The sequence below is a fragment of the Centruroides sculpturatus genome, unplaced genomic scaffold (assembly GCF_000671375.1).
Source record: "Centruroides sculpturatus isolate CEXI.00-Female unplaced genomic scaffold, Cexi_2.0 scaffold124, whole genome shotgun sequence".
Classification (NCBI taxonomy): domain Eukaryota; kingdom Metazoa; phylum Arthropoda; class Arachnida; order Scorpiones; family Buthidae; genus Centruroides; species Centruroides sculpturatus.
In genome coordinates, this window is record NW_019384390.1 from 266,786 (window position 1) to 290,286 (window position 23,501).

Below are 23,501 nucleotides of genomic sequence, written 5' to 3' on the forward strand. Positions count from 1 at the left end.
TATTTCTTTATTTTGTACAAGTAAAATAAATATATTGAAAAATATAAAAACAAAAACAATTATACTTTAGAAGTTAATCTAGTATCAAAAACCTCCAGCTGAAATGCTTTTGCTTAACTGACGCGCTACTGTAATTACAGGTAACCCCCGCGTAACACGGCACTTCTATAGCACGGGAACATTCCCGTATAACACAGGTTCACTCTAACACGGTTTGGGAATTGGGTAAAACCTCGTACAACATGAAATGTAATAAAGGGTGCGTTCTTTTATATCTCAGCGTAACTCCACGCAAGCATTCTAATTGTTTTCGTGGCTACTTTGAATGCTCTTTCAACAAATAATCCATTTAATGGTTAAATTTTACAATTGGGACCCTTCTTTTGCCTCTAAAAGCTCATTTTAGAATTATAGATTCCTCCATCGTGATACCATCGATAGTGCGAGCCCCACCATCTTTCTTTCATTGTCGTTCCTAAATGCCTACAAACAGCAGCGCACTCCATTGCAGAGTGACCGCTATTAACGAACGCACCCAAAAACTGTTACCAGTTGATGATGCTCATGCTGAAATCATCATATAGGATGAATAATCCTCTTGTAAAATAGTATACTTGTAAAATATTTACTTAAATAATATTTTTTTTTACTTATGGAAAAAATGAATAATAAATCCGATTTACATAAGGATTTAACAACATGTTTTTTAATTTTTGGAACCTAACCCCCCTTTTCACACTAGTTCTTTGTTTTGTATAACATGGCAATTTTTTGGAACGTAACTCCCGTGTTATACGGGGGTTACCTGTAGATATTATAGTATGTTAATATGGCAGATCTTTTGGCATTACTTTATTTTTAAGTATATGGATTTAATGTTTATACACCCAAGACTATAATAAGTTATTTAACTTCAAAATAAACTGCAGCTAATTTATAGATCTATTTAAAAATGAAGCGTTCAAAATACTAGTTGACAGAATCCATAAAGTTTGCTTGACAAAAAAAAATTAGCCTGAACCATAAAGTGATAAAATTGTATATTAAGAGTTAAATAACTGAATTTTCTAAACAAATATCAAATTACATTCAATTCTTTTGGGTTTTAATTAAATAAATGATCTAAAAGGTAGGAAATTTTGCTCTTTTGCATATGTAATCTTATGCTATCTAGTCTATACATAAAGATCCCAAAAATAATGGAATTTTAGATAGATACTAAGAATTTTTTTTATCAAAACTTTTGATTTACAAATTTATCACTATAATCTCAAAAATCTTCTCTACTTTTTAAAAGAAACAAATTACAATTGCATTGATAAATTAATTGATTAATCTAAACTTTTTAAGTTCAATTTTATTACAAAATATGATTAATTTTAGAATTTTGTTTTCCCATAATTGTTCTTGCTGAAAAATTGAGCAAATGTATGATAAAAACATATTATAAAGGACATGTCTGTAATCTTTGTTTATAGTAACTACTGGTTAATAAACCGATTGTAAAATTATTGTTTGTTTCCAAATCCTAATCATATGATACAAAAATAATAATTTATGACTTAAACTCATCAACAACTGAAACAGTTTTTTAGCATATGGTCAGTAGGATTTGATATCACTTGTGTTACAAGTGATATCAAATTCTACTGATGGATCTAGAGAGAGAGAGAATTAAAATGAATTATTTTTATAAGTTTAAACTCTAGATTTAATGATTTGACAAATGTAAATCCATATGTTTAGGCATATATTTATAAAGAACAATGTCTTACTTAATATGAAAATATATATTTAATACCTGTATTCATAACCAACGATCAAAAGTTAGTATTAGAAGTTAACCAATTACTGTTAATTCTACTGCTTGATCCTTGGTTGTAAATAAATCTTATTTAACTCTAATGGCTGTAATCATAAAAATATCCTTAAGCCAATGTAGAAATAATTCTTTTTAGATGTTTATTCTCTAGCTAATCAATTAGACATGTAAAGACAACACTTTTCATAAATATTTAAAAGGTCTAATAATAATTATTCTGAATTATTTATTATTTATTTTTTAAGGGAAAAAAATTGCTATTTACTCAATATAACAATGTTTTAAATTTTAAATGAACAGGAACAGCTATAATTCCAACTGGTGTACCATCTCTCTGTGACAAAGCAGTACATTTTACATGTAGAGAGATTCCCCAATGTATATCCTCAGAATGGCTTTGTGATTGTTATTCAGATTGTAAAGATGGAAGTGATGAACAAGATTGTGGTATGTGTAATTTTTAAATTAAAAATTTAAATATTTTAAAATATTTTATCATATTAATTCTACATACATTTCAGTTAATCAAAATTTAAATACATAGCCTATGTAAGTTTGCAACCTGTTAAACTACTAGAGTTGTTATCAAAAAGTTTGGAGGAAATTACTTCATAATATAATTAATAGCATAAATAAATGGTTGTCACTGAGAACAGTATCTCTCCATTTTATAATATTAATTTATTAATCAATGAAACTGAATGATTTAATCATTAATTGTGTTTCAAGGAAAAACTGCAGATTCTGAAATGAATACAAAAAATGTATCATATTTAAAAAATTGTTATAACAGAATTTTAAGTAAAGTAAAAACTCAATTATCCATTATTCGTTTAACTGTCAGAATGCTAAATTCAGTTTTTGGGGTGTAAAGTTATTGCATTTGTTTCTTTTATGTCCTTACCATAATGAAGTACATACTGTACTGTATGTTAATATTGTATTACATATAAATACTGCACTGTACAGTAAATAAACAGTGGTGGATTGTAAATTAATTTTTCTGTACTGGTAGGAGAATCCCATTATCCGTCATAGCCTTTAATCCCGATCGGTAATAAGAGTTTCTACTATATAATAAATATTAATTTTGATTTGACATCAAGAACTTATCAATTTCTCCTGCTGTTAATTTTTTCTCACTAATAAACTTAATTAACTTTTGACAATTGTTTAGAACAAATCTTTATGAATGCTTCCAACGTAGTGGATTCATTTCTTACTAAAATTCTTATTGCTTTTAACAAAACTATGAGGGTAATTCAAAAAGTAAAGGCAATTTTATTATCATTCATATAAAATACATGTTGTTGCAAATTAAACAATTTATTTTGACCTAGTTTTCCATTACTTGTTACATACTTATTGTAGCAGTCCAGAAATTTATGAATTTAATCAGAGAAAATATTTTTCAACTGGGTTTATAACCAATCATATGCCACCACTTTTGCATTTTCATCACTATCAAATCTGTGACCATATAGGGCTTCTTTGATCCAAACAAGCAGTAAGGAACAAAGTCTGGGTATACAGTACAGTTGTATAAATTATAAAAAACAGGCCATTTCTGGGCTTTGGAAAAATTGTCATAATGTGAGACGTAATGTCTCACGTTACGTAAGCAAAAAAAAAGATGAAACAAGGGTCGACTAGTGCCGCCAGGCCTAGACATTTTTTAAAAACAATTTCACCATAAATAATTGCTTGTTTTAAATATATGTCATTATTAAATATATTCTTGATAATAAATTGCTATTTATTTAGTATGATTATTATTATTTATAAATAATAATATAATTATATTTTATTTAATAGATATTGATTGTACAACATTATTAAGNTATTAAAATAAGTTATACTAAATTTCATTTAAAATTTTTTATAATATATACAAATATTTTCAGCCGAGTCACCATCATCTACTATTCCAATGGGAAGTACGACGAAATGTAAGTAAAAAAAACAAATACTGCACATTTTTAATTCTTAACGTTTTCCAAAAAATTTATATTAATTGAAACATACATTTTTACAATTCTATAATTTTTTTAACCACAACCTTTTCATACGAAAAATATCTTTGTCACTCGACTTTTATAGAAATTTTCTAAGACAGATTAATCAATACATCAAAATGCTAAATTTCAAGAAATACATTCGTTCCTATTCAATTCTTGTTGGCTTGTAATGCAAGATGTAACAGTGCCAACTAGGAGAATCTGCAGAGGGAGAAAACAGGGCATTTGCCCTCCCCTGGGATCAAGTTTTTTTTTTTATTCGATTCCAGGGGAGGGCAAATTCCACAAATTATCATAAACAAGATTGTTCCATGGCCGAGGATGGAAGGTTACATATCAAAGTGTTCCATGGCTGATGGTTTTAAAAAACCAAAATATTAAATAATTAAATAAAAATGTATTGAAATTATTTTTCTTCAAGCTTTGTTCCCCCCTGGAAAATTTTCTACAGATGCTCATGTTGCTAACAGTATATGAATCACACACTATACAATGATAAATAACCATTGCTGCAATTTATTATTTAAAGCTAAATAAAACAGTTTAAAGATTAAAGTTATTCTATTTGGATTCTGAAACTATCCTAAGTGGGTATGTTTACTCTATGGAGATTTGAAAAAAACTAGTTATATGAGAAAGGAATAAAGATTGCACAAAAGATTACATAGACTGGACTAATAAATGGTCAGTGCTAGAAAGGGAAGAGTAAAATGAGGTCATCATGACTAATCTTATCAACAACTTCATTGTATTTTATAGGAAAGTCACCAAATGGATGCACCAATTTTTGGTGGAGTACACATAAAAAAGCATTCTAGCTGGATCTGATCAGATTTTCCAGTAGGTACTATACAGAACATCACCTATTTAAATGTTTACATCTGGTTAATAGGACTATCTACATTGAGGAGTTTGTCACAATTTCCCAAAAGAACCGTTATTGATTTGTATAAAATATGGACAAACATTGGTAGGTAGTAAAAGAGAATATCAGTAGAAAACATCACATTATATAAAGATAATCTAAAGAGAATTTAAAAAAAAAAAAACTTCACAAGTCATTGCATTCTTCTAGTTTTGGTTTAGAGTTCATGCAATGATAGAGTCTGAAGAATGAAGGAAAAATATTTTATTATAATAGCCTATATCTATTGAAAATAAAGACAAGTAACAGAGGCAAGTAACAGCTAAACTATGCAGTGCACTTTTTTCCCCCACAGATGGTGTTTACATTGGTTCTGAAATAATATATATTTTAATTAATATTTGTAAATCTGTAGAACTATGGAATTTCAAGTTTTACTAAGACCTAAAGCAAGAAAACATCAGAACAAGTTTCACTCTTAATTTTATGTGTACACTTGGTCTCATGCTGCTGCCATAAAACTTGCTGTAGTAATTGCTACTCAATATGCAAAAAGAATGTGTTGAAAAAGCCATTTGGTTGTTCATATAACAGCTAAAGAGCATGCAAGAGTTCCATGCATCGACTACATTAGAAAACAGATAGACAATGATCTATTATTATATGAAATCCACATGAAATGGAAGGGTTTTATGTTTCCTTTGGAATTTTTGTGTTATTGGATAAATAGTCTGCAGATTTTATCAAATTTTTCTGCATATTTTGCCTGCCTTTGGCTTTTGTTTATATGTACAGGATTTTTTTAATAGAAGCAATTAAAATTCTATTTTTACAAAAAAAAACAAAAAATTTGTATTAATACTAAATCAAACAATCATCGTGTTAAGTGCTATTATTAATCATTAACTATTAACTAATTTGGTACTAGAGGTAAGCATTAGGTGCCATCTCTTATTAAATTTAATAAATAAATAAAAGCATAAATATTTAGTGCAAGGTCTTTTACATGCAAATGAAAAAAATTATGATTTGCTTTAAACAAATGACCTGGAATTTGAGCCATTTTATTAGAAAGATTAGTCTGTACTGTTTAAATAGAGCATTGCTTAGCATCATTACATTTTTGATTTCTTCAATACATTATCGTTAATAATAATAATTTTAGGGAGCTTTCAAAATTCCTTTACAAGTCACATTTAGCAGTGCTTATTTCATGACTAAATTGTGGCTTCTATAATTTTAGCCAAAGATTTGGGATTTGAATTAATTTTGATAATGGAATATATAATAAAGATTACCCTTAATCTTTCCTGAATTTAGGTTTAAATAATTCTGAAAATAATAGACTAATCGCCACTGCCATATACTTTTGGGCTATAATATTAATAAATTACCAAATAATTTGACACTAGAGGGAGGAGTTAGGCGCCATCTCTTAATAAATTTAAATAATTTAGATATTGGAAGAAAAGATTCGGCCCGGAACAGGACTCAAACCCACAACTCCTGCTTACCGTGCAGATGCATTGCAAATTATGTTACCCGGACCTCCAGTCTGATCTAGTCTTCCAGTATATAAAACATTAGCTATAACCAATGTTGGTTACTACAGTGCCAGCTGGGGATGCATCAAGTGTCCTCGTCCTGTAAACTCCCACATAAAGCACTCAACTGGCCATCATATACTCCAGCCAAGCATAAATATAAACAAACAACTCTACTATACTCGATGCATAGTAATACCAAAGTCAACCACTGCCGTATGCTATCGGGCTAATAACGGTTATAATAATCACAGGTTTAACTTTTTAATTTAACAATTTTTTTTTTAGTTAGCCTAATAACATTATGCTAAATGTAAAAGTATAAAAAAAAAAAAGCTTCCACAGCAACTTTTCCAAGGGGCAGCAAAGTGATATGAGAATTGTTGATTTATTCCAAACATTTTTTATAGTTTAAAACTTATTATATTGACACTTCTATTGAAAATTAAATAAAATTACAAAAACTAAAACACAAGATTTTAATTATATTCTAGTTAAGTTTAGTTTGGGTCGCATTATAATAATTAATAATTTAGTGGCCTTGATCATTAAATATCTTCTTACAGCCACATCAGTAGCCTGTTTTGTTCTAGTTATTTTCCATGTTGTAATCACTTTATATGTAACAGAATTAAAAGTGTATAGTATCAATTCTGTTGCAGCTTGTAAAAATCCTCTAAATAGTTTAAACTGCTATGATCATTACTGTTATATGCACTATCAATTATGCAGCAGATTTGAATCAATTGTTAATTAAGCATTGATATATCAAAGCTTAACAGTATAAACAAAATAGCTCATTAATGACATTTTTTTTATCTTCTTATAGCTGTTCGTCCAACCGGAAAAACAACAACAACAACAGAATCAAGTCCTACTACACCTGTCACACATACAACATTTCGTCCAACTGTGAATTGCAAGAAAAATGAATTTGAATGTGGAGACAAAACTTGTATTCCGAGAATCTATCTCTGTGATGAATATGAAGATTGTAATGATGGTTCGGATGAAAAAGGATTTTGTTGTATGTTTCAATTTTGAGTCAGAAATAGTTATATTATCAAGTTATAAAATAAAATGATACATTGAATATATATTTAACAGCAAAAGTACAGTGTAATCAAAGCAATTATTTTTGTCATGACCTTCACTGTATACGAGAAGAACTGATTTGTGATGGAACTAAACAATGTTCTGACGGTTCCGACGAGAGTATGTGTGATCTTACAGGTACATTTTTCAAGTTTTTTTTCCTTTTTATAATATAAATAAATCTAAAACGTTCGTGAAAAGGAACTATTGTATTTACTCAAATTATTTATTAAATTTTAACAAAGATCTAATTATCGATATAAAATCAAATTTTATTAAAATAGTTTTTATTATTGATTCTGGTAATATCTTCATCAGTTAAGTTAAATGAATGAACTAGTCACTTAAGTTTTGTGGTTTTAATTTGCAATTCTCTTATAAATACTAAAACAATTTACCTGCCACTTTTAATTAAAATATAACCATAAAGTACTTAATATAACCATTATATTGTAAGATATTATCTTACTACCATAAAAGAATAGGTCTAAATCCAGTCAAGACTTACATTATCAAGGATTCTGGGGGATCCAAGATCAAATCTGGATGGGTTAAAATAGCCCCAGTAAATTTTCAGGTGATGATCTGTCCAGATACGTTGGGCCCCGTTCCTCACCACCTGGCTGCCCCATAGTGCCCACAGAAGAAGTTTTTTTCTTTTGTTTAAACTATATTTAAGTAAATAAAATAATATACTGTAATTAGAATAAATGTAAAGAAGCTGATTGAAAAAGACAGATGATAAACTGAAATCATATAATACTTTACGTGTCAGATGGTTTCTCCAACGTGCCACAGGTTTGCCACCCCTGAATTAATGATCACTTCCCAGGCATTATCTAACTATTGACACTGAACAAAAAAAAAATAAAGTGCACGGATAAAATCACAAAAATATAAAATAAAATAAGTAAAATTATGCTATTACTAAAGGTAATATATCTCTACTGTTGATAGCTGTTCTATTTCATATGCTTGGAGGACATTTTTTGAAGTTAAATAATTATCTTCCATTAAAATCACTGACTTTTGATTTTCAGTTTGTGTATGTCTAATGGACTGGCAAGCTTGAACTTCTATTTAGATGTCTACATCTAAATAGGGAACTCCCCTATTTAGACGTACCAAGGGAGGGGTGCCTTCCGTGTCTAACATCTCCCAGATGTTGCAATGCCTTATTCTATCAATCTAATCTGAAAATTAAAAGCAACCTTTCCTTGAAATTGAGGAGAACTGCACAAACCATTTAAATTCACTACTAACCTGGTTGCAAAGATTTCATCCCAACAATTCCCTGTCCCAGTTTCTGTCACAATAATTTCCCAAATAATAACCTACCTTTTGCATTTAATATTTTGTTTTATATAAATACAAATAATTCACACATACAAATAGTAACTAGTCAAATCCATTGCCAGCAATTGAACTGTCCTCAAACTTTAATTTCTTTTCAATGTAATATTCTTCTGATAACATTTACCTTTTCTTTTACAGCTCTTGACTTATAAAGCCTTAAATAAGAAAATTGACATAACTGCACATTTGCCTTAGTATATGCAGGCTTCTAAAAGTTTCCATTCGTGGCACCCCATTGCTTACAGTGAAGCATTACATCACCTTCTGAGCCATTCGTCTGGCAATATATCAGTGAAAAAGATCTATCGGTATCACAAAATAGTAAACCATTCGTGTCGATGACACAAACAAATTGTGAAAGTGGATCTATGTATGTACCAAGATAACGTCAAAAGAGGTTTGCATTTCCATTGGGAGCATCTGCTTGATTATATAGGGTTTAGACTAGGACAAAATGTGCTTCATGTGAATCACTAATTATCTTAACATACAGCAGAAATTTCAAAAATGTTATGACTGATGCATTTGGAACACAAAAGAGAAGGTAACAGTTTCTTATTACAGATCATTACAGGAGATGAAAGCTAGTATCTCCATTATGACCAATGACAATGGCACCGTCCAATGTCACTTCACATAAAGAAGTTTAAAACTACTGTGTCTGCTGGCAAGGTTATGACGACTGAAGTTTGACAGCAAAAGTTCTTTATGGTCAAAAAACAAACCACCTAATTATATGACCACGACCAACCATTGCTCTCTAAAGGTTTCAATCAGATGCAAAAGTTGTGGGAACTGTTCAAGAATGATTCCAAAGCCAACCAAAGAATAATTCATTTAGTGACACTCTGGGATAAGTGCCTCAATGCATATGGAGACTTCTTTTAGAAATGTTCCATGTTCTCTGAGTTTTCATTAATAAATGGAAACTACTTTAGGCCTCCATATATAAATGTATATGGCATTTAATAGAAGTAATATCACCTAATATTGCTACTGCTGATTATCAGTTTTTGTTTCATTAAATAAATTTGCTGCAATCAATTTTTCCTAGAATAGATAATTTTTTTGGTAATTTGTGAATGCAATTAACATAAAATTATTTGTGAAAATTAACTGACTTTTCCATAAAATATTTTTTATATAATTATACTTGTGAGTATTTACTGTCATAAAATCTAAGTTAATTTTTTTTCCCCTAGAATGTCCACCTAATTACTGTCAGAATGGTGCTACATGTAAACTCAATACAAAGAATTTTCCAATTTGCAGGTAAATTTAACATTAATCTTTAAAAATTGTTTATGTAAAACTTTAGTTAATAAATTAATTTTGATTTAAACAAATATAATAATAAGTCTTTACAATATTTATTATAATTTTGACATAACAACAGTTACAGTATCAATAATTAAATGAATTAACAGTTACTACAATAATTAAATGAATAAACATGAAATAACAATTTTTTTTTACATTTAATATTGCTCTATTTTTAGAATATTATATTATTAGAACTATATTTTACCATTAAATATTGTTAAGAATATATATATAAAAGTTTTTGAACAATAGTTATAATTGTATTGCTGCCAAATGCTTATTGATCACTAAACAATTTATTAAGAATTCATTAGCACAACAGAAAAAAAATTAGTCCATAGATAAAGGGTTTTCAATACAAGATTCAAATACCAATTCAAGTTAATCATTTAGTCTAGCTAGTGTACTGTACTTCTCTTCAAGCTGCCATCAACTTATACCTATTTGCCATATAGACATCATAACTGCCACCTATCTCATTTACATATACAAGTCGACCCCCCTATAACACTGTTGATTATTCTGTTTTATATGAATTCCATGTTGTACGATTCACTTAGATTTTACGAATACGTGTGCTGGGCTATGAACGGCTCACGTATTCGTAAAATCTAAACCAACAGACCAGACATCACACTCATTGACAAACACAATAAAACCACATACATTATAGACATAGCCATTCCAAACACTCACAATGTACAAAACACATGCACTGAAAAAATTAGCAAGTACACAGAACTCGCCCAGGAAATCAGGCATCTGTGGAGGATGGATAGGGTGCTTATTGTACCTGTCGTTCTCTCCTGTACAGGTGTGATACCACACACTACACAAAAGCCTGGGAACATTACAATTGAATAGAAATACATATATCACACTACAGAAAGCCATTATATTGTATACATGTCATATTGTTAGGAAATTCCTGAATACAGACACACACTAATACACTTATTTAATTTTAGTCTTGATTCTGGTCCGGCATACTATACAGCAGCTGGTGTTAACAGAGTATAATTCACTAAACCCAACCTAATAAAATTATTTTCTAATTAACTATTATTAAATTTTTGAATTTATTTTAAGCTTACTTCATACAGAAGGTAAATTGTTAGTGAAAGAAGAAATGAGTATTGTTTCAGCAGATATCATTTCTGGCAAATAATGCAACTGCAATGTGCAGAACAGAATATTAACATGTTCAACTTTTCTTCTAACAAAAAACACTGATGAAAATAAGAAAGAGAGAGATTCAAACATGGTAGCTACAAAGAATATTTCTATAATAATTATAATTAACTTTGCAATTTTTGATACTTCATCCATTTATTTAAGTACCAAAAAATAGCTATTACTGACTGAATTGTTTTAACAATGTTGGTAGTGGTTTTCATATGACTGTTCAATTCATGAAAACAGCAGTGAAAATAAAATTTTCTGTATGAAAATAAATTGTGTTTCTCATTCTGCTTTCACTTCTGTCAGCAAATGTCTATCTAAAATAAGCTTAGAATTCTCAATAGCAATAAGAACCAAGTGATCGATTCTCAAATTTGTGTTATTGGATATTAGAATAATAAGTTTTTAAAGTTTATGTCAATATCCTTGTTTCTCAGTGCTGGTTGTATCACTAATGTTGACCATTTTATACATCCGATTCTTAGAGAAGAATCTAAGATCTGCATAGAATGTGTGGATCCAAGTAGTGCAGCCTTTTATAGTTATCTTCTGGTGATTTTTCCAATTTTCAGATCTTCAGTGCTGGCATAATGATTTGGAACAGCATCCAGTGTGCCAATGACCACTGGTACCACTACTACTAGTTTATGCCATAATCTTGATATTTTGTTATTTTTCATCATCTCAGGTGTCTCCTGGTATGGCAATGTCTTTGATCCACACTTTTTTTCTCAGCTACAGTTATATCTGGGGTATTATGTGCTAGAACTTTGTCCATTTATATTCTGAAGTCCCACAGGCTCTTAACTTCGGAGTTTTTGTTTTTTGTAGTTGACACAAGTTCCAGTGGATCATTTTAGCAACTGTATTATGGCATTTTAATGTAGATGTAATTATATTTCACTTCAAGTTGAGTTGATACCAGGGCTGTGGAGTCGCGTAAAAATCTACCGACTCCAACTCCGACTTTTCCTTACCATCCGACTCCGGCTAAAACACCAAAACTCCACAGCCCTGGTTGATACCTTCTAAACTTCATAAAATAAGTATCATACTGTCAGTAGATGGGACAAGTTATACAAAGGTTTTTCTGCTGAATGAATTTTCTGTGGGGTATATGCATGAAAATACCTGCAGTAGAACCTGACATTAAGTTCTTTTTAAATATATGATATCCTGAAAGTAACACTAGAGATTTTTTACTCTTGTAGAACAATTGATATTCTAATATGATGTTTTAACAATTTAATTTTTTTTTACAAAACATATTTGATGGATTGTTGAGTTGAAAGATACAGTACTTTATGCAATTGTTTTAAATGGTTTGCATTATTCTATGTCATAATTTTGAATTTTTTTCTATGCTTAACGAGGATTTGTTGTTAGAGAAAGTCTTATAAGTATGTTAACAATTATAACCAAACTCAGAGAATAAAATCTAACAGTATTTTCATTATATATGGCATGTATATATGTAGACATTTATATAAATCTTCCTGCTTTCTGGGTAAAGGAAGGGGTTATCAATGTTATTACTTATTAAAATGTATGATTTAAAGTAAAATTTAATGGAAAAAAAAAAACAATTTCTAAAATCATTCTAATTAAATTCAACATATGTTACAGTTGTAAACCCAGTCATATTGGTAAAAGATGTGTGAAAACTGCTGAAATTAAAGGCAAGTCTTTTAATTTTCTGTATCTGTATTTTATTTTTGTTTATCATCAAAGCTTATAAAATTTAATTTTTGTAATTAGATGAAATTAAAGATAATGTTAAAGAAAGCAAAGCATGGATTGCCGGAGTTGTGATAGGAACCCTACTACTTGTCGCAATGGTCCTTCTGATATTAAGATACTGGAGAAAGAGGCAAACGTACGACACAACGTATGATCTTTCTCTTCATTTTTATTTTTATAATAACTGAAGTTAATGCATTTTTTTTTTTTTTAATGCAGAGATACTTCATCTTCATTACGCACAGTAGATAATCCCGTTTATGGAATGACCATAGATAATGTAAGTTATACTCTCTGAATCAATTTTATAATTAATTTAATGATAAGTTATTAAAATATTTTTTCTATTTTAGTTTAGTTTTGGAGAATTAGATACTCAAGTACCTGGACCACATGTACGGTTTCTGACTTTACTTACATTTAAAAAGTTTTCGGTTTCTATTTCATAATGACAATTTCTCTCTTTTTTCACAGGATACAGAACTAAAAACGTTAGGACTAGAAAATCCTTTATATCAAAAATATTAGTTAATGTATATAGAAAAAAATCATTGAAGTGTTATTTGTCAAGCAAATATTTTGTGTCATTTATGTATGCTGAACATCATCACCAGCATTTTTGTATTACCATACATTGTATTTTTTCATTTTTTGGAAAATGATATATATTTTTGAAATAAATTATATTTAGCAATGTTAATTTAGATTTGCATAGTAGTACTATGGCCTACTACAAACTTATATACAGTATCATGGTCATTCAGTATACAAATAGTATACTGAATCACTCCTTTTTGACAATATTCAGTCACTTCCCCTTTGAGTATTTGCACCAGTCTTGAACAGTCTAGAACTTTGTAGTTAAACTATACCATTATCTTTCACAGGACCTGTGAAAAGGGGGGTTCAAATCAACAAACACACCACTAGCAATTACCTATACTCCAATGCAATTGCACTTAGTTATTATGTAGCAGATACAAGATATGATTATACACTGCACTACACTATATATGTCAACAACTTATACAAGTGTTGTAATATTAGATGATCTATAAACTTTATCATATGTAAGGTAACCAGAAATATTTCTACACAAAAGAACAATTAATTCAAGTTGCCATGTTGAATTGCAAATTATGTAAAGCAATAATATACGAATTTTTTCCTTGAAACAAAACCAAAAAGTTCTATTATTATTTATTAATAAAATAATTTGCATGTAAGAATACTTGACAATTATTAGAAACAAAAACATCTCTCTTAGAAAACATCAATTATCTTAAAGTCAAATGATTGTCAGATTAGATTGGGTTATATTACTGCTACTATTAATAATTAAGTGCTAAGTAATTTGGCCTAGAGCCTTGGCCAAATTACTTATTACCTTGACTTCTTAAGCACTGATTTTATAGTGTATTTTGAAGATACGTTAAGACCGATAATAGATTTCAAATATTCAATGTTGTACAACCTGGAAAAATTACTAAAACAAAAACTCAAATAATATCAAAATTCACACCTTGCGATTAAGAATGCAGATGAACTTATAAAAGAACTAAATATAGAAGAAAAATTTTAAATAGCCAGCCTGGATATTATAGATATGTATCCGTCGATAACTTGGGACTTAATAGAAGACAAACAACTTAGAAGTCGACAATGAACTAAAAGAATTAATAGACTTCACATACAGAAGTAATTATTTCGAAACTAATGGCGACTATTATACACAGATTAAAGGAATAAGTATGGGATCAGTACTAGGTCCAACACTGGCTGAACTAATTATGATAGACATAGACAACAGAATTAGCAACATACCAGGAATAAAATTCTATAGAAGATATGTCGACGACATTCTAATAATATATAACGAAACAGAAAACACGGCAGAAGAAATTCAAAAACAAATCAATAGTATACACAAAGCAATAAAATTTAAAATAGAAACAGAAGACATAACAAGACGAGAAATTAATTATCTGGATATTACAATAAAAAGATCAAAACATCATCTAGAATACAGAACTTATAAGAAACCAGGCTCCAACCAAATAACAACAAAATATCAATCAAAAATGCCATTATATGTCAATTACAACATATTTAAAATGGAATATACTAAAATAAAAAATAGAACAAGTCACGAGAACACACAAACAAAGATCTAGCAGACTTAAGACAGAAATTTCTTCTAGCCGGCTTTCCACAGAGACTGCTGAAAAGATGAGGAAAAAAACTATACAAAAATAAACAAACAAGTAACGTAAAATATATCAAGTTTTCTTATATTAAAGGTCTATATGAAAAAAATCGATACCAAAATAGAAAAAATAAACTTCAAACTACCACCATCGTACCAAAAAATGTCAACCAGACTGAAAAATTTGAACCCAGAGAAAAAACAACAAACACCGATTTGAAGCTCAGAGCACCGTATACAAAATTCCATGTACAGTACCTGCGATGACAACAACAAATATTACATAGGAGAAACAAAAAGAAAGCTAAAAGTTAGACTAAAAGAACATATAGCCGACCTAAAATATAACAGAATAAACTCCGCATTTTATGAACATTGTACCCTAAATGGATGCAATATAGACAAAGATAACGTAAAAATACTACATAAAGAAAAAGTAACATACAATAGAAAGTTTAAAGAAAGCATAGAAATTATAAAAAGCAAAGAAAGTATAAATAAAAACTGGCTTAATATACTATAAAAAAAATAATTTAAAATATAATTAACTTTGCCACAAGATGGCCAACTCTCATACGTGGCAACACCAGAAGAATGTCAAAGAGAAGGAGGAGGAGAAAAGTTCATCTATATAGTTAATACTTTGTGATAGTGATGTATAAATAATACAAATTATCTATTCACAAGTGATTTTAAATGGATATTTATGTAAGTTAATAGTAAAATAGAATTTTATACGATTTTAATCTATACAATTCGTAATTTAAAGGTATGTTTATGTATCATTTACGTACTTACTAGTTTTATGTACATATTTTCTATTGTAATAAGTAATCAACATGCATTATATTATAGTTCGTTGAAGAGGGGCAAAAACAGCACGAAACACGTACAGAAAAATGATGTACCGTACCGACTAAATAAAGATAAATGATGAAAATTTGCCATGTGTCTTCAAAATACACTATAAAGTCAGTGCTTAACAAGTCAACAATATGAAAATACACAGATTCATAAAAAAAATACTTATTACCTGTAATTTGGAAGCAAAGATTGGACAGAAGTCCAGTTAGTGTAACTGACAACGCATCCATACAGTAAGCAGCTACAGGTTCAAGTTCAACTCTGGGCCAATTCTTTTCTTCCAGAGCCTTCTAAATTAATAAGTAAACAATAAATTCTTACTGGAACTAAAATAAAATATATAAAAATAGTATAAATAATGCCTTTTTAACAGTCTAGCAAAATGTTTAATTGAATAAAAATGTTCTCCACCGATTTTAGCGGTCTTCATCAGTTATTCTAATATTAAAAAGAGCAAAGCATTCGAATTTATGTAATACAAAAATTAAATAAACTCAAACCACGATTGCGCAGATCAACGGAAATGCACTTCTGGGTTATTCAAAAACACAAAAAATAAATGAAAAATACAAACAAACAAATATAAAATAAATAATAGTGCCGTCCACGAGGATACATATGTTAACTTGTATTATTATAAAAGGACTTCCAAGCAGTGGATAATCCATCAGCATCCCTGTGATTAATGCATTCTGTAGTAATATGTGCTTTGTGTATCCATTTTTTCAAGATGCCTCACAGCTTGTATAGATCTCGTAGCTCTAATGATTGCCGCTCGATCCCATAATACGGTGATATCCTGTTGTTTGGCAAATGCTGCAAGTACAGTACTATCAATGCTCCTACTCACAAAGTATTTGTGTTCATTTATCCTTTGTTTTAAGCTCCACATAGTTGCCCCAATATACAGATTGTTAAAGAATGATAAGAGGAAGGATAAATGAAATAACATGACGGGTATATTCTATACCTATAAAAGATCATCGATTTCACTCTGACCTCGTGTATATTCCATGTACTTGTAGGGCTAGACCCCTACAAGTACATGGAAAAATGATGACATTGCATCTTTCTTACACCATCAAAACATTTCATATCCTCCTGATCCGTTAAAGGAGGAGCTGCTATAAGAGAATGAAGTAGAAACTAACTGTTATGTAGGTGACTGTACGATACGCACACGGTGAGTGTAATCCAACAAGAGGATAAGCATATAACATACACATGTTGTTCTTTCACCCATGTTTATTTTCTTTACAGAATTCTTTTATAGATTCTGACACTTGTTTTTGTTCTTTTACGTGCAATTCCTGCAGATACTTGGACAGAATCGTTAAGTATAATCTCGCAACAAAAAACCAACCGAAAATATCCACTGCAGTACAGAAAAAAAGAACTCTGATTAAATACTTAAAGCTACTTATTAAAAAAAAAAGAGAGAGTGGAAGAAAGGATAGACCATAGGATAGATGGATATATAGTGATTGTAAAGAATGGGTACCCAAAGTTATTGATGATCTTGGGGTGATGGTGGTGATTGCTGAATTATTAACTCCCCAAATTGTAGAGATTGATGATTGTAGAACTCTTCACGTTCTCTCAAGCAGCTTCCGAAGGTCATTACATCGAGATATTTCGGTCTCCTCTGAAATGCTAGCAGAGGCTTATCATCTCCTTTGTTCTCCAGTCGATGCCAAAATGACCTGGAGATCCTCAACACATCCTAGCTCTCCAACATTCAAGCCAAAAGTAAGCTCTTGTCTCCCTTTTAGCCCTCAGGGTTACCCCTTTCTTTTGTCTTGTAATTACATCACCACCACCCAAACAGGGAAGGATTAGCAAAGAAGTTTCTAGACAGTGATAGACAAAAGAACCAAGAACAGAGGAAGAAAATGAAATAAATACTAATAATAATATGTACAACAATATACAAAATAAGGCATACGACCACATGACAAAACATTAAAAGAACATGGCCATTCAGTTTTACACCTGCCACCATATCACTGAAACTAAATCCTATTGAGTTTCATTACACAGGCTAAACAGTATTATGAAAAAAATGATATTGGAAGAAACTCTTGATAATGTAACTGCAGATAGAGGAGCTGACTGCATTAAGCATGTGAGAGAGATTGGAAGAATTACCAGCATAAGGACTGTTTAACAGAAGACAATATAATTTATTGGTGTTATTTATAGAAAATATAATTGAAAGATGAAACAGATGAATGAAACAATCTGACATATGCATAAATATCATTTGAACAAATTTTTATTAGCAATAATCAGGTCAAATTTTGTCAACTTTTTACAAATATTAACTATAAATGATTGTTTCATAATGAATATATCATTGGGCTGCAATTTGAAAAAACTTGTAGACCTATAAATTTCCACTGTCTGTCTGTTGTCTGCCTGTCTTTCCTTAATTCAAGAACGGAGTTAGATAGATCAAAGATGAGATCAGATGTGGAAACCTTAGGGGCAGGAGATCAAGATTAACTATATATGAACTTCCAGTTTGTACCGGAAATCACATTATTTCAATTCAAACATTTTCTCCTGAAAGATGACCAGCACGACTCTATTGCTAAAGGGAAAGTATGATGTACAGAGGCAAGCCAATACATTTTAAATTAAATAAATTAAAAATTGCAGCCCAACATTGCAACAACGTCATTATGCATTAAATTTTCTTGAATTTGAAATTAAATTCCTACAATATTCATATAAAGTGCCATAGTTATGGAACTCAAATATAAGTAATCATTAAAGCTTTATGTAAGACAGATTAAAATATTTATTTAGGTTTTCAACCTTCCGTGTTACAAGAAAGAGACCATAGAAGGTTACATTTTGTCCAGGAAAGAGAAAGGGCCACCGAATCTCTTCTCCTAGCCATTCACAAGGTTAGGGTAAACAGACTATATATTCAATGATCTAAATCATTGTTTTTAAAATAATTGAAGGTATCAATTCAACAATATTATAATTTATTTTACAGTTTCATTCATTTAACTTTTCATTGATAACATTCATCTAATAATGTGAATTTGAAAAAAATAATGAGAAATTATTTCTGAAATTTCTTATTTATATCAAAAGAAATATTTTGCAGTATATTTTATATCATCTGTTACCATAGAGTCATCAAGCATTTGTATGGGGCCCAGTGTAGAGCGGGCTTCCTTTTGCTTTTTTTTTTTTTTTTGGTGGATCAGAGGAATCTAGAATTGATCCTTCTTATCGCTATATAACAGTAATTATTTTACTTTTGTTCTTGATCATCTAAACCTAATCCAGACATCATAGGTAGGAGGTCAAATGTCCTACAAGATGAGGCAAGTAAGAATTCAATTACACTTTCTTTCATGGAGGTAGATGAAGAATAATAAAATATAATTCTTCCAATTGTAAATAAAAGAGCTGTGAATCAGCCAGAAAGTCTCTTACAATGGTTATGTGATGAACATTTAGATACTATTAAGAAACAAAGCTCTCTGCAGGACACATTGTTTGCTGCTTTCAAAAAAAGAGAGAAAAATCAGTCTAAACCTTGCAGATGAAACAAAGAAAAATTCAAGTACAAATGTGACACAAGAATGATTGCAAACTGTGTATTGTCAGGCAAATGAAGAAGTAGTGTTAAAACTAAATAAATGTGGAAAAAGCAAGCCTGTATCAACTGCAATTAAAAGTAATTTTACTACTACTCTTTGTCCTTAAGAAAATGGTATAAGAATTGATCACTGTCATTTTTCAAGTTGGTAGAATAGGACTAGAATGTCCTAACTTTAAGATTTGGAGAAGGCCTTAATAAAAATTAATGGTAATAAATCATCCTAAAGGCGGCCAAGTACAGCCAGTATGTCGTCATCAGATGCCATGGCCAACTGACTGACTGACTGAGAGATAGTGGCATAGCGAACATAACTGGTGCCCAGGGCACGACACTATATTGGCACCCCCCTCCAGAAGCAAATGTTGTTTGTCTTGGAGACCATTTGGCACCCCTCTGCGAGTGGCACTTGGGGCACATGCCCTACTTGCCCCACCCTAGCTATGCCTCTACCGAGAGATTTTCTTCTTTGTGTGTGGGCGATAGGAAATTCTAAAGTTCCTCAAGGTCAGGCAGTCTCAAAGGATTAATTTAATGTGTATGGCTGCCTTGACTGTCCACAAAAACCTTTATCAGTGTTGTGTTTGTTACAATATCCACTAACGTTTTTGACCTCCACTGAGGTCTTCTTCAGGTGCTGAACACAACACTAATAAAGGTTTTTTGTGGACAGTTATTACTCAACATAGTGTTACAGTTAGAAGATGTTTGTGTTATAATAAATCATCCTTCAATTACAATGCAATTAAAAAGGAATAGGATAACCAATGGTCCAGATAAATCATATTGACATAACACCTAACAAAGAATTGCACGCTTGTATTTGTGCTCAAAATGAAACTATTGCTAGTGCTGTAGCCAAAATTCAGAAGTTTGAGCTCAGATAAAGTTTTCATACAAAATATAATTCACCTAGAAAGTAAACCGTAATTGTGGCACCTGAACTCAGAAATGGATTAGTTAATGGAGAGTTTTTTGTATCAGTTTTTGTTGATCTGAAATCCTGTCTGGTCTGTGATCATTTAGGAATCAGGCAGTGTTTTAACTGTACAAAATTTGGCTCTCTTGCTAAACTGTGTATGCCTGCACAGCCAGCCTATATGCACTGGAAAGTCTCTATAACAGTGATCCTCCTCAATCACTGTCAAAGGAAAAATAATAAATTTTTTATTAAATATATCAATTGTATTAGCTGGAAAAATCAAATGAAATTAAGTTCAGTTGAACATAGGCACAAAGCACCAGACCCAAACTATCCTATGGCTCTAAAAGTTACAGAAAAGTTAGTTGAACATACAGATTATAGTACCCGTGGCTTTTAAAAACACTATAAACATTTTTCTGTTAAATATGCATCATTGTAAGGCTACAACTCAGAACCTAGTTAAATATCTAAGTGAAAATAAAGTGGATATTGCTCTTCTTCAAGAGCCTTATACTTACTATAACAAGAGAGTGGAGTTCCCACTCTAGTATAAGATCCTTTACAAAGATATAAACAAGCCATTGGTTTGCATTGTTATCTGCAATGACAATAAACATAAGGAACAATTTATTGAAGAACCAGACCTTACTATTCATGATGAAGAATCTGAACATACTTATAAATCTACATTGATTGATTTAACCCTTTCTGGTAAATCAGTAGCTAATACTATCAAAAAATGGCAATTATTAGATTATGAGATCACAGTTATTGTTTTACATTACATCTGGCAAGAAACAATTGTTCAACCACTAACAGTTCATTTAATTTTAATTTTTTTAAATTGGCACAAATTTCAAAAAAGAAAAAAAATCAAGAACACACTAAACACAATAAAAACCAGTAAGTCCAGTGATGAGATTGATAAAGCATGTAGTGTAGCTGTAAGCTATATTTTGTATATATATTAATTTAAGTTTAGTTTAGTTTCTTCCTTCTATCCTTTGTCCTATTGTTCCATTTCCTTCTAGAACTTTCCTATCTTAATCCCTGTCCCTTGATGACCAGTTCCGATAAATGGAGGAACAAAGATGTTAGAGTGACCCTGAGGACGACAAAAACACTCTCGGAGAGAACCGGCAAGGTATACGGGAGTGGAAAAAGGATGCTCCGGGCGTGAAGCAACGACCAGAGATCTTGGAAAGACATTAAGATAAAGGTTCATGTTCGATGACAGCGATAAAAGACTTTAAAAAAAGGAAATATTCCATAAAGAGAAAGACAACAATGAGTCAAATCCAAGGGAGTTCATTGTGTGGCATCCCACCCAACTGTACGAATAGTTCGAACACGCCAACAAAAATCCCTGGTATTTCTTTTCCTACCTTAGGTATTCTTCCTTCGTCCTTCTTCTTCTACTAGTAGTAAGTTAGTATATAGGATTAGTTTTTAAGGTCATAAGGTCAGGTCTCTTTTTTTTGTTATCGTGATCGGAAACAGTACCGTGCATTTGGATCTATAAGCATTGTTATAGCAGTAATTCATATACCATCGCGTTGTATTGTGACACTGGAATTGATAATAAAATATATTTTTATATGAGCAAAACCGTGTAATTGTATTACTCTTATTTTTGCTCCTTCATTTTCACAGTAGCATCCTTGGTAATATGATTATTAAAGCAGTTGATGAATTCATTCTAAAAAAATTCCAGGCAAAAAAAAGCAGCCCTTTTCAGAAGAGAATCTTTTTTTGACAAGCAGACAACGATGTACATTTACTTGCTGTAACAGTAATAATATTGCAGACCTAACCTTTATCCTTAATTACAAATTTTCATCTCGCACCTCAATCTTCCAGGATAAAAGGGAGGCAATATTTCTAGCAGTAGCCTGGGCATGCAAGCTACAGGATAAAGGAAAGCAAGTAAACATATATAGTAATTCCAAATCATTATTATTTCTGGCAGTTCATAACAGAAAAATAAAAAATGAACAGATTAGAGGAATTTAAGGCTCTATTATCTCTTCATATAGATAGGATAAAACTTCATTTCCCTGTATACCAGCACTCTGGTATACAGGGAAATGAAACTGCTGATTTGGAAGCAAAGAAAGCTGCAGCTGATAGCAGCAAGAAGATAACTTATCTACTTGTCTCTAGACAGTATCTGAAGCAAATGTTGACCATGTGCTTTAGAATAAGGCACATGGTCACATGGTGCTTTAGAATAATGCATCGGCTTTGGAATAAGGATTGGAAAAAAAACACAAAATGTCACACAACTAAACATTTCTTACCATATGTTACTCTTTCACTAAGTTCTATCACTCGCTATAGTTTTAAGTTAGCACAATTACTTTCTAGCCATGACAATTTTAAAGCTTGCCTGGTAGCATTTAACTTGGCAGAAACTTCCTATTGCTCCTATGATTCAGGTAAACATGAAACAGTAACACATCTTGTACACAAATACTCTCAATATGAAATCATCCTTCAATTACAATGCAATTAAAAAGGAATAGGATAACCAATGGTCCAGATAAATCATATTGACATAACACCTAACAAAGAATTGCACGCTTGTATTTGTGCTCAAAATGAAACTATTGCTAGTGCTGCAGCCAAAATTCAGAAGTTTGANTGGCAGAAACTTCCTATTGCTCCTATGATTCAGGTAAACATGAAACAGTAACACATCTTGTACACAAATACTCTCAATATGATAGATATAGATTCATGTTAAGAATGGAATTACAATCTCTTGGGCTTTTTGTTAATAAGAATAAAATTAATTTATATGGCCCCCAAGTTTTCTCCAGGCCCAGGGAAAAATCCCCCTCTCAATGGCCCTGATTGTCATTAGCAAACATTGAAGACTGCTATATCTAGTCACTTTAATCATATATATTATATAAATGACAACATACTTGCATTTA

The 23,501-nt window shown here is 30.7% G+C and overlaps 1 protein-coding gene across 1 annotated transcript in view; it reads left to right on the plus strand.

The window, feature by feature from the left end:
- Positions 1–13,667, plus strand: part of LOC111618205 (MAM and LDL-receptor class A domain-containing protein 2-like) — a 167,187-nt gene extending 153,520 nt beyond the window's left edge. The window contains exons 61-71 of the mRNA XM_023359688.1: positions 2,123–2,269; positions 3,638–3,661; positions 3,727–3,771; positions 7,079–7,276; positions 7,357–7,482; positions 9,903–9,972; positions 12,832–12,884; positions 12,964–13,081; positions 13,165–13,225; positions 13,299–13,340; positions 13,420–13,667. Of these exons, the coding sequence (XP_023215456.1) occupies positions 2,123–2,269; positions 3,638–3,661; positions 3,727–3,771; positions 7,079–7,276; positions 7,357–7,482; positions 9,903–9,972; positions 12,832–12,884; positions 12,964–13,081; positions 13,165–13,225; positions 13,299–13,340; positions 13,420–13,473 (938 nt within the window). The 3' untranslated portion in view covers positions 13,474–13,667. The remainder of the gene's footprint in view (positions 1–2,122; positions 2,270–3,637; positions 3,662–3,726; positions 3,772–7,078; positions 7,277–7,356; positions 7,483–9,902; positions 9,973–12,831; positions 12,885–12,963; positions 13,082–13,164; positions 13,226–13,298; positions 13,341–13,419) is intronic.
- The last annotated feature ends 9,834 nt before the right edge of the window (positions 13,668–23,501 follow it).